The sequence below is a fragment of the Punica granatum genome, chromosome 1, assembly GCF_007655135.1.
Source record: "Punica granatum isolate Tunisia-2019 chromosome 1, ASM765513v2, whole genome shotgun sequence".
Classification (NCBI taxonomy): Eukaryota; Viridiplantae; Streptophyta; class Magnoliopsida; order Myrtales; family Lythraceae; genus Punica; species Punica granatum.
This window is the reverse complement of record NC_045127.1, coordinates 12,185,015-12,196,940: the sequence shown is the minus strand read 5'-3', so window position 1 is coordinate 12,196,940 and position 11,926 is coordinate 12,185,015. Positions and strand designations below refer to the sequence as shown.

The window sequence follows — 11,926 nt, the reverse complement described above, 5'->3', positions numbered from 1 at the left end:
AGTTCAGTCATTAACTAATCAAATGCTTAATTTTTGAACCCTTAATTTATAAAACGTCACTTTATTCTATCAAAAGCCACCTAACATTCATGCAATTAAAAAAGATTATAATACCGTCTATATAATAAAATGGAAATCTCGCTGTCGTGTTTTCATTCTTTCTTGTGTTTTCACTTGTTCCGCTGCCAGCGGTACAACAACCACAGTTGCCTTTCAATTTCCTTTCACCCCTGCACGTCCCTCTTCCTTCTGTCCGCGATTTGTTCTCCCATTCTCTCTCGCCTCTCCCTTCCGCCCCGTGTTCTTCTCTTTGATGCGCTGTGTTCTCCTCCTGATCTCGTTCGCTTCCTCCGGTGAGATCTCATGAGCATCGCCAGAGTGAGAGGATTTCTAGGAGAGACAGCGCTCCATTTCTTCTGCTGCTTATGCATGTTCACAGTCCCACTTCCGAAATGTGGCCTTTGATTGCTCACCGCCAGTGGTTCCCATCACAAGTAGGCTTTTCCCATCTCTTGCTCGTTATTCACCATACAAACTTATTGGGACCTCTACAACGCCGGACATCAGGCCCTTCCTTCAAAGAGAAAATGATCTCCACCCATTCCCCGCTAACCTGCTGCCAGCCATTGTTGACGAGTTCTCCCCCCACCCGTACATTGCCGAGACAACAGGCATACACAGTACCCTCCTTGCCTTTTGCCGCTTAAAAACGACAGTACATTAATCCCGCCACATCCAGTAGGGCGTGGGTGAATCTCCTCACAGGCGGCTATTAGGTTCCCCCAGTTTGTTCCCTCATCAGTTTTAACTGCTTTTGCCCCAATGTTTCTTATATTTTCATATTCCATCATATTATTCGACCACAGTTAATTTAAGTCATCGCAGCCTGTAGCCTCGACTTTTTGATCTAGACTGTCAGTGTTCTTGCCACTAATGTTATTGTTGGGTGTCGTATTGACTAGCGCAATCTGAAATGCACATTGAACATCTCTTTTAGCTGGAAATGGATCATGTTAGACTCACAGTTATTTCCAATTCTATCAATGTTAGTATTTAGCTTCTGCTTCTTAAGTGAAACCGGTTTTCCATGGTCAAGTATATTTTCATCTATTTCTGCAAGGTTATGTGTTCATACATTTAATTATATTTCAATTTGCTTTTATGTTTGCAACATTAAATGCTAGATTTTTTTTTGAAGGGTTGTTTCTATAGGCATCTTTTTTTTTTTTAATGAATCTTCTTCTTGCATAGCGGATATCGAACTGTTCTTTTGATCGAGGCATTGATGCTTCATTCTCTTTTCATAAATAGTTACCATCTCAATTAATGATTCAATCGACTATCGTATTCTAAATTTGTTTACTTTCTATTTCTTTTATTTGCCGAGTCGCAAGTCTCTTGTAGATTCTGTCCTATAATTTTTTTGTTATGATGTAAAAGTTACTATGTTTTCTTATCTTTCCCTAATGCAAAGGATTGGATTAAGAACTAATACTCTTCTTGATTGGCCGGAAAAATGATCTTCAATTTCATAAGCTCTGCAAGACCCCATTTTCAGGATGGTGATCAATTCCGTTCCCGGTGCTTAGAGGGCCCTCCAGATTCTTTAAAATCTCAGAGGACGCGTGAGGAATAGTCTCATGTTATCAAATCTTTCATTTAACATAAAATGTGGTGGAAATTGATAAGACTTTCCCAGTTTATGTAATTTGAAAAAAGCTTTGCAGAATACAACCGACGGACCACAAGATCTACTTTTCCATGAGATCCACTTCGGAGATCCCTTTGCTCTTGATGGTCTCTAAAGCCCCAGCTTAGATATATGCAAGTTGAAATTTATGAGTGACTTCTTACATCGATGAATTGCTCTATGATACTTACCAAAATTAAAGAACTTTCTGTGTCAAATTCTCATGTAACATCGAATAAATCTGATTATATGTTATTTCACTCTTGGTCACACATTGTTGTTGCAGTTCTAGCTTGTCTGGGACAGTGAATGGCTACACTTTACCCATTCAATTTCATCTCTTTATCAAACCTCCAGGTAATTTATCATTTCTAATCTAGGTAGAACTTATTCTTTTCTCCTTTAAAAGATTTCACTCTGTCGTGTCATAAAGTATGTGTATGCAATTACTTGATTGACCAATCGCCCACAGCATCTCCTTCCGGTAAATCAGTTTCTAGTTGATGACAGGCCAGTTAAGATTCAGCGAGTAGCCGAAAGTTCACCGGGTATATATCTTCCGTGCCCCCGTCCATTAGCCGTTTCGCGATTATGATGTTTGTGGCATCGGATGGATGGTAAGGGTCCCAGAAGACAAACTTTGACCGGTCCGGGCAGACTTTAGAAGACGGCCCGCAAGGGATCAGACCCCCGAACTTACCCGCTGCGTAACAGCACGATGAGTCTGCACTCTCAAATCCTGCACAGAAGGTTCAACTTTCTTATTGGCTTTGCCTTTAATTTGAAGAACGCCTCTGGTTCTCGGCTTCTGATTAAGAATACTTTCCTGTTTTTTGAGAAACATTTAATCGATGAATTTTACGGTTTTCCTAATTAAATATCGAATCGATCACGTCCTTTGGCTGTCTTTTATATTTTCTTCGAAAACGAAAAGAGAAACAGAAAACCAGAGAATTTGACAAAGTAATTCTCACCGTATGAAGTGTAGTTCTCGATTATATCATCCACAATGCGATAGACGTCCGCATAAACGAGGTTCGACCCATCCAAATTCGAGCTAAGCTCAGGTATGAGGTCTCTTAATCGGGCGTTGAACAGCTGAGCCATCTCATTTGGGAAATCGATGCAGCGATCTCCAGCGCCTTTATTCGTATCTTTCTCATACGGGATACACCCGATTGGTCCCACGTTCACCACGATAATCTTCCTTGCACCCAGATCGTAAAGCCTCTGCAATCATTTCATCAACATCTACATATAAGTAATGACATTAACTTCCGTTTATCGTAAAAATACCAAAAACTTCCGTGGGATGATAGTATCTACCGTAAGTTGAAGCCTATATCTTGAGATCATGGAGTCAACAAAAGTCTCGGGAGATATGAACGCTTGCTCTGCAGCTGAGAAGACTGGTGTCAAGTAGTTGTTTATGAAGTCGTTCGAACCGATTGTGACTGAGAAGAGAGCCTTGCTGAATAGCTCAAGAGCTGCCGGTCCCCCCATGTTTGAAATTATGTCTTCCCTCGTGTTAGCAAAATTATCAATCTGTGCATCCAAGTTTATTCGACCTCCCTGCCAGCAGAGAGTAGCTTTTAACCTTAAAATGTTGGAAATCCCAAAAACACAACAATCGCTTTGTGGATGCCGTCAGATGTAATGCCCGAAGTCCGAAGCTGCTCTTAAAAAACTCACAACAATAATTTGCTAATTAATTTCAAAGGTCAGATAAAATGCGCCGAGCATGAAAAATGGGATTAAGTTGTGAGAATTTGCTTACGAAGAGCTTCCCAGTTTCATTAAGGATTCCACCTGCGCCAGAGGCGTAGTTCACGCCTTCCAGGATCACGGGCCAAACTGTCGTCGGAGCCAAGTAAGGAGGAGTGTAATCTTTGAATCCCAGTTCTTCACCTGCGACACGAAGGGGCCATTTAATAGAAAGATCAAGCTAATCAATGAAACAGTTGCGATTTTGAACAGTAAACAGACTTGCCTAAGATATCAACTATGGTCCTCCCATTTGTGAACCGACCCGTAGGCCCACCAAAATCGATCCCATTGGGCATGTAGTTAGCCTTGGAGAGTGAAACGATGTAGTTGTTGTTCCCAGCATCGACTAAGGAATCTCCAAAAATGAAATGTGCGGGAACCAGCTTCTTACCCAAGCAAATCCCAAGCAAAACCAAGAACACCGAGGCCGTAAATACAACCCGAGCTGTGTTTTGTCTATCGAATGGTGTGCCCATTGGAACCGTGTATATATGTGTGTATATTATGTATTTCAATGAAAGATGAATAAGATAGAACTAGTAATTGCTATACCACGGCTTCTGCAGGATATTGGCAGAGAAACACATCAAAGAATGTGAATCTGGATAAATCCCAATACGGTAACCCGATCGAGTGTTAGGAAAGTACTCACGACTAAATCAAATAAGAGTCACGAATATTTCAAAAGGATTTGACTGCAAGAGTGAAGTTAAGCTTGTAGTTACAGGATGAATAAGATATTATAACGCGAAACAAAGACTTTCTTAATTAATTTCAGAACGGGAGAATTGAGAAGGAATGCGACATCAAAATGAATTGAAATCGTTATTGGAAGGTTTAAACGTCCAAATTAAAGAGACTAAACAAGAAGTGGGGAAGAAGAAGAATCGAATAGATAGATGAATAGTAATGGCGAAGGCAGAGATGATGAGAGACCCTTTTGTGTTGGATTTTATAGAAGAAACAAACATTTAATGCCGCAGCAAAAATCAGAACCAATCCATGAAACTAAAAAATTCCACAATTTTAGATTTCCAATGCAAATCTAAAAGAATTTAAAAAAAAAAAGAAAAGAAAAACAGATGACAATAACTGTCTAAAGTATGGGTAAGACACTGTGTGACTTGCGTGGAGCGAGACATGTAAATCCAAAGCCAAAATACATCTAAACTAAAATAAATGAAGGTAACCTAATGTAGTGTTTAATAAATTAAGTGATCAAAAATTAAACACTTAATTCATTAACGAATAAAATGTATAGGAAGATGAGATGAATAATAAGGATAAGAAAATATTTTGTGAATAATTAAAAACACTGATAAATGAAAAATGACTTGTTTCATTAAGTTAAAAATTTTTACTTATTCATTAAGTCATTTTAACTTAATGAAATAATTTAGACTATCATTTATAATCTTTTCCTCATTCTCCTATTCATTTCCCCTATAACTAATGTTATGAATCCTACTGAGAAAAGTAAACATGATGAAAATTAAGGGTTTGTTTGTTTTCGCAACAAAGTTTAACTCAATTTCATTTATCTTCAATTTAACATTACAATCATTATTTTTTTTTTATTTTTTAAATATTTTTAACCATTCAATTCAATTTTTAATATTAAATTTTCTCAACTATTCATTACTTTTTCACAATTCAACAACACAATCATTACTTAATCATTATTTTTTCTCAATTATTTATTACTTTTTCACACTTTTTTCATAATTCAACAATATAATCATTACAAATTAATTAAAACCAAAACTCAACTCAACTCAACTCTCAATCCAAAGGCACTCTAAATCGTCTTTGGAGATTCTTCTTTGGTGAGGTTGTTTTTAGTGACAACTCGCTTGTCAAGCAAATGCAGGATAGATTGGTTAGGAGACATCCAACGCCATTGAATGATTATAATTATGTCTATCGAGAATCTATGAGATTATATATAATATAATCACCATGAAAGAGTTTAATATATATAATACTACTGTATTTATTATGCGATTCTTCTCTGGCGTATAGAAATTAGATTATGGCAAATTGAAGGCAAATACATAGATTAAAAAATTAGACAATATTATATTGCCTACCAAAAAAAGAGACAATATAACTGCTAATTGCTCTAGAAAATAATTTCTACACTTGCAAAAATATGTGGGATCCAACAAAACATCGTATATGAAAATCTAAAAGAAATTAAGGGCACGTGAAATTTTACTAATGAGAAGTGAATTATTATTTTTTTTATTCCAGCTAAGTATGAATGTGAACTATACTTATATAGTTTTCAGAAGGGTTTATGGTTTATTTTTTTGGTAGTATATCCTTAGAAATATAAGGGCTTAATAATATAAGTACTTTTTACACTGGAGACTATAATAGGATGAGTTTTCGAAAATATTTATTTCATACAACCTCCAACGAACCTAATGCCTCCTCAAACTGCAAATCAGAGGATTTCACGTGTCGAGAAGTGAATGCTAAATAAATAATTCAGCATAATAAATTGCATTACTATAAAAAACAAATTGCCTCAACTTGGCTGCTATGCTATTCCTAGGTCTGACTCAATGTCATAAAATATAATAATATAATGATCATCAATCAATCAGAACCCGAAAAAACTGAGGCAGAGAAAGACAGCTGCCCATTGGTTTATGATGCATTTTTGTTGAAATTATTATTATTATTATTATTATTGTTGTTATTAGTACTACTACTATTATTGTCCGGTCAATAGAATAGGCGTTTCTCAGAAGCTCCCCAATTCACTTTGTTTAAAAAGCACGTAAATTATTTAGCAAGAATAACTTAATCTCGAAGCGGCATAAGAAATAACGAATCGGATCGCAATAGAAGGTCTAAAGGCTTCCACAATTTCGATTTTTGTAGATATTAAAATCGGACAAGAAATTCTTTTCTTGAACGAGGCCCTATGGCCTTCTTCACGAGCAACTGCATGATAATGTCTAATGTAATGCTAGATCATTTCCACTTATTCACATCAAACATGGTACGCTGACTTTCATCATTATAGATTTTATGGGTGCGGAAGAAATTTTCGCACGAGGCCTAATGTCACATGCAAAAGCGTTGAAAGAGCTATAATTCATGGATATAGAGTTATTGCGGTGCAAGTGATGGCCCATCTCTACGTAATAAATGATTCTTCACCAGGTCTTGTTGGGGGGATTCATTTTTTAAATTAATGTGGGAGATTTTGTTGAGGTCTATTGTATAATGTTGAGCCAATCCAATCCTTATACAAATAATTTATTGATTACCTTAAAACTGTCTGCTCAGTCGGACAAGCCTTAAAATGGATTCGGGGACCCGCCTGATTATTTAAGTTAAATTAAATATTCAGCAGGGTTGTTAAGCGGTGGATGAACACGACTTATTTTTTTTTGTCACAAAGAAAGTCAAAAGCCTAATATAATAAAAGATAACTTATAAATAACTAATAAATGAGCACAAATAATTTCTCTATGTAACTGTTAATACAATATACAGTTTCATTACAACTATTGCATTAGGATACATACAAACTGGACCTTGCACATTTACGAAACGAATATTTTCAAAATGCTGAATTTTTATTTTTACATTTGCCATGATTTCATAGAATCGTGTCTTGTAATAATTGTGTTTGGTAACTTCCATGAATAGCATCAGTTAGTTATTTTCCAACAAGATTTGATTTCATGACAATTTCGCAAGTGATTATTTTATTTTATATATATTATATATTGATTCAGCTGCGGATATAATGTATGAATATGATTCAAATATTTAGTTCATACATAACGATGTAGTTTAGATTTATAAATTTTATTTTGCATTTTCTTTTTATATAGTGTTATGCCAAATCCTTATTTTCAAATTTTCTTTTTCTTTTTCTTGCCATAAATATAGTGGTTTGTGATAATTTATATATATGCTTAAATAATTATACTCAAAAACATCTATTTTCACACGCGTATTTATTGTTTCAGTAAAACATGTGCAATAGTAATTTTTCAAATGATTCTTGCATTAAATGCACTGCAGAAAATTTTTATTATATGATATAATAGATGTTTAGTCCCTTATTTGCATGTAAATTATATTATTTAAAATGCATTCCGTCCTCCTTTAATTACCAGTAAAGTACATGAATATATTAGAGATACCCAATTTACACATACTGATCAATTCAGTTCACATTTATAAATTTTATTTTTAGTTTTTTTAAAGGGTAATAACTTAAGAAAAAACATGAACTTTGTACTTTTTCCTAAATACAACACAACCTTTGAAAAATACTACAAAAAGACATGACCTTTAGAATTAGTTGTGATTCTAGCACGACATTAATTATTCCGTTAAATGTAATAGTAACGATTGGTGTGGCGTTAACGGTACAACGTGACACAACATAATTGCACTAGTGTGGCCTACATGCTTTTATTTAATTAAAAATAATTCTAAAAAAATTAAAAAAGAAAGAAGCATAATTGCAGGAAGGGGGGAAAGGGGCCGGTGGTGGTGGCCACGACAACAGCCACCACCCCTCCAATCGACGTTGCCGGCTATAGCAGAGGTGGCCGGCCACCTCAATTGGGAGGGTGGTGGCCACAATTGATGCCCCCACCAATAGAATTGAAAAGCCCCCAATTTTGGGATTCCTTTGATTTCGTTTGTGGGGCCCCAATTGCGGCGATCACCATCCTGATCAAGATTGTCGGCCACCTCTGCTATGGTCAGCGACCTCGTTTGGGGGGTGTTGGCTACCGCCGCGACCATCGCTATCGGCCTCTTCCCCTTCCTTTAATTCAAAAATCGTGCTATATTTAGAAAAAGTGCAAATGTCGTGCTTTTCGAGGTTATTAATATTTTTTTAAATTGTTGTTTCACAACCTTATTTTTTAATGTTATATTTGTATTGTTTGGCAACAAATTCATATAATTGGTGACTTGTAATAATTTCTATATATATGCTTAATTATTTAAGGGGGATTATTCTAATATCCAATTTTAATTTCCATTTATTATTTAAATGTATAGTTTACAATAGTAACTTGTAAAATAATTGTAGGGTTAATTGTTAATTTTACTATTATAAAGATTGTTACTATTCTAGCCAATTTGTTCTATTTATTATATATAATAGTCGAAAGGCCTACGCTTACGAGTGGACTAGATTTTTTAGATATAATCCAAAGAAATAGTAACACAAACGTTTATTTGTGACTAAACTTGTCCAGGAGGAAGTGAGTTTTATTCTTTTTTTTTTGTCTTATGCAATTTTGATAAAGTCTCTATGTTTATCTTGTGAGGTCGAGACCTTTATTTACAGAATAGTGTGTTAGATATATATTTTTGTGCTTTTATAATAATGGGAGATCCATAGGTTCATATGATAGAATACGTTCTATATTGTTATTGTGAAAGATAATGAGATTGTATATCCACAATCAGTGAGTTTTTCTTTTATATAAATACATAAGTACATATAAAAATGACTCTTTGACTTCTGTAATTGAAGAACTTTTGAAACTATATCTGACGAAATTATAACATGTCATTTATTGTGTTATGATTAGTTGTAATTTAGAAGTCATTCGACCAGGAGCCATCTATGTCCAACATGGCATACCCGGTGAGTTACATTAGCTTTTATAATTATATATAGATGTACATAGGTTAATAATAATTTCTACTTTTTTTTGGTAGAATTATTTGTTTGTTATGTTTGCATATTAAGTAACATTTATTTTTAAAATATTGATAGCAGATCATCTATTGCATTGCACGGTTTGTTTTGCTTTTACTGGATATATAGGGAGATAGATATAGATATATAGACTACGCCTTTGCCCTTCTCATGAACTTTTGATGGTGTTTATTCTGTTCAAATTTGTGGTAAAATATTACTGAAAATAACTAATATGAATTGATTCAAACTGTTCAACACTTATTTTTCTTAAGTAAAATCTCGAGTTCGAGTTTTGTGAATGAAAAAAATTCATACTAGGAGAATTTTACCCCATTATTGTACCAACTCGGTTCGAATTAGATTTGTTGTGATCCACTTTTCGAATACTAGAGTACACAAAAAAAAATATCATTGAAAATAAAAAAATTCTGTATAAATGTTTTATGTTTTGATAAAATGTATTATACCGAAACTTTAATAACGAATGCAAAATACAACTATGAGAAGAATATGCGTTTTCATAAATGATTTTAGTCTATTAATTTAATGCCACTAATATTGCATGAGACCTGAGAGAGATTGATCAACAATGTCGATTACAGGAGTAGCATTTCTGAAATAAATATCACGAAGATTTCATCCACAGAATTAAGCCACCAAGTTTTTCTCATTATCACCAGTTTGTTTTGTATAATATAGGTTCTACATTCCAATTGATTTCATGTAGTTCGAAGGGAGAGGAGAGGGAAATGGAGAGAAATGAAAGGGACTTGTATATATGAGGTTACAGTTAGACTACGTACATGCTGGATTAGTTCCTATCGTTCCCCTAGGTCGATCGTGGATGACACATCCATACAATTACAATCTAAATGTTGTTGTCTATCGTTTTCAGTTTTCCACGAAAGAAAAATGTTCATTTAACGAGACTGTGCTGCCGGAACAATTTATTGTCGATACTTAACTAAAGTAACTTTAGTGAAAATGAAACATCAACTAATTAAAATGAAGGACATCTAATTATCCTTCAACTTATTATTATTATTATTTCTTAATCGGCATACATATGAACCGTATACGTAATTCTGCCGATACACTTGGCATTTAGCCTATTGGCAAATCAAGATGGAGAGTACAACAGCCCGCTTAGGCAGCAGAGCCAGTTAAAATCCTCCTCCAGCCCCACCGCCGAAACCTCCACCGCCACCTGCACCACCACCTCCACCAAAACCTCCCCCTACGCCACCACCTTTTCCACCGCCGAATCCACCACCGGCACCACCTCCTTTTCCGCCTCCAAAGCCACCACCGACACCTCCTCCAGCACCGCCACCATGTCCACCCCCAATTCCTCCTCCTCCACCCTTTCCACCTCCAAAGCCACCACCGGCACCTCCGCCTGCACCACCACCTCCTCCTGCGCCACCACCAATGCCTCCTCCGCCGCCCTTTCCACCTCCGAAGCCGCCACCAGCGCCACCCCCTGCACCACCTCCACCGCCTATTCCTCCGCCAGCACCACCACCCTTTCCACCACCAAAGCCACCGCCAGCACCACCACCTTTTCCGCCACCTATTCCTCCGCCACCACCTTTACCACCTCCAAAGCCACCACCAGCACCACCACCTTTTCCGCCACCTATTCCTCCGCCACCACCTTTACCACCTCCAAAGCCACCACCAGCACCACCACCGGATCCTCCACCGGCGCCACCACCTATTCCTCCGCCACCACCCTTTCCACCTCCGAAACCACCACCAGCACCGCCGCCGCCACCGGCACCACCACCGTATCCTCCTCCTGCACCACCACCTAATCCTCCACCACCCCCCTTTCCACCTCCAAAACCACCCCCACCGCCGAAACCTCCTCCATCGCCTTCGGAGAACGTGTCTTCCTCGATTCTCCGGCACTCGGCTATACCGAGGAGCAACACTAGGAGTAGGCTCAATATCCCGACATGCTTACGAAGTTTTCCCATTTTGAGAAGACAAGGAAGAGCTCAAAACCAAGAAATGCTTTGCTTCTTAGTGCTTAGAGCTATGAGGTCTAGGCCTATTTATAGTTTAGGCACACAGCTACAAAATGGATTGAGAAGATACTATCCACTGGTCTCAGCTAACGTGAGATCTTGTAGAACAGATAGTTGTCAATTATTCAAATGACCTCTGCGTCTCCAATTTTCCCATGTAGGGTCCACTATACAAATCGTAAACCCGTCGGTCGATATGACAGATTAGATCAGTCTACTGAACTGCGATCAAGCAGTAATGATATTTCCCGAATGTGATACGAATTGCATTAATGCAAGTAGTTGAGATCTAATTTCTCAGAATTCCACATGCAACTGTGGACTTTTGATTTTTTTTTTTTCAGTTATAAGGAAAACTCATGAACCTATTATATTAAAATAAAAGAGTACCGGTAATCCCGCTGAATATCGAAACTGAAGCCTCTCGATTATCAGGTGAAAGATGCGTCAATACAGTATACCCTCTCTTGAGTACCAACATTTTACTATATGCAAAGGCACGCAAATTTCAACTCAATTAGGAAAGAAGAATTAAAAGGCCGGTGAATTCATAAATTGCATGTTCCCCATTTCCTCAACTACTCGATCGATCATCTGATGTACAGAATAATAACTAATACCAATAATAATAGTAATGCCAATTTCTTTTCTACCGACCTCATCGTCTTCATAATATAGTTAGCCTAAAACCAGCTTTGAATCTGTTCACACGCACACACACAAAGATATATATATATA

The 11,926-nt window shown here is 36.8% G+C and overlaps 2 protein-coding genes and 1 long non-coding RNA gene across 3 annotated transcripts; 1 reads left to right on the top strand and 2 right to left on the bottom strand.

Moving 5' to 3' along the window:
• Window positions 1-124: 124 nt before the first annotated feature.
• On the top strand, window positions 125-2,587 carry LOC116188815. The gene is made up of 2 exons (XR_004152284.1): window positions 125-2,047; window positions 2,201-2,587. It is a non-coding gene; the product is annotated as an uncharacterized LOC116188815 (long non-coding RNA).
• LOC116188804 (GDSL esterase/lipase At4g16230-like) lies at window positions 1,887-4,366 on the bottom strand. The gene is made up of 5 exons (XM_031518279.1): window positions 3,681-4,366; window positions 3,468-3,598; window positions 3,017-3,262; window positions 2,665-2,920; window positions 1,887-2,429 (listed from the first exon to the last, which is right to left on the bottom strand). Exons 1-5 carry the CDS (start codon window positions 3,931-3,933, stop codon window positions 2,206-2,208), a joined length of 1,110 nt encoding a protein of 369 aa, XP_031374139.1. The 5' UTR covers window positions 3,934-4,366; the 3' UTR covers window positions 1,887-2,205.
• Window positions 4,367-10,318: 5,952 nt separating this feature from the next.
• On the bottom strand, window positions 10,319-11,137 carry LOC116203399 (glycine-rich cell wall structural protein-like). Its single transcript, XM_031535104.1, has one exon. It carries the CDS (start codon window positions 11,135-11,137, stop codon window positions 10,319-10,321), a length of 819 nt encoding a protein of 272 aa, XP_031390964.1.
• Between the last annotated feature and the right edge of the window lie 789 nt (window positions 11,138-11,926).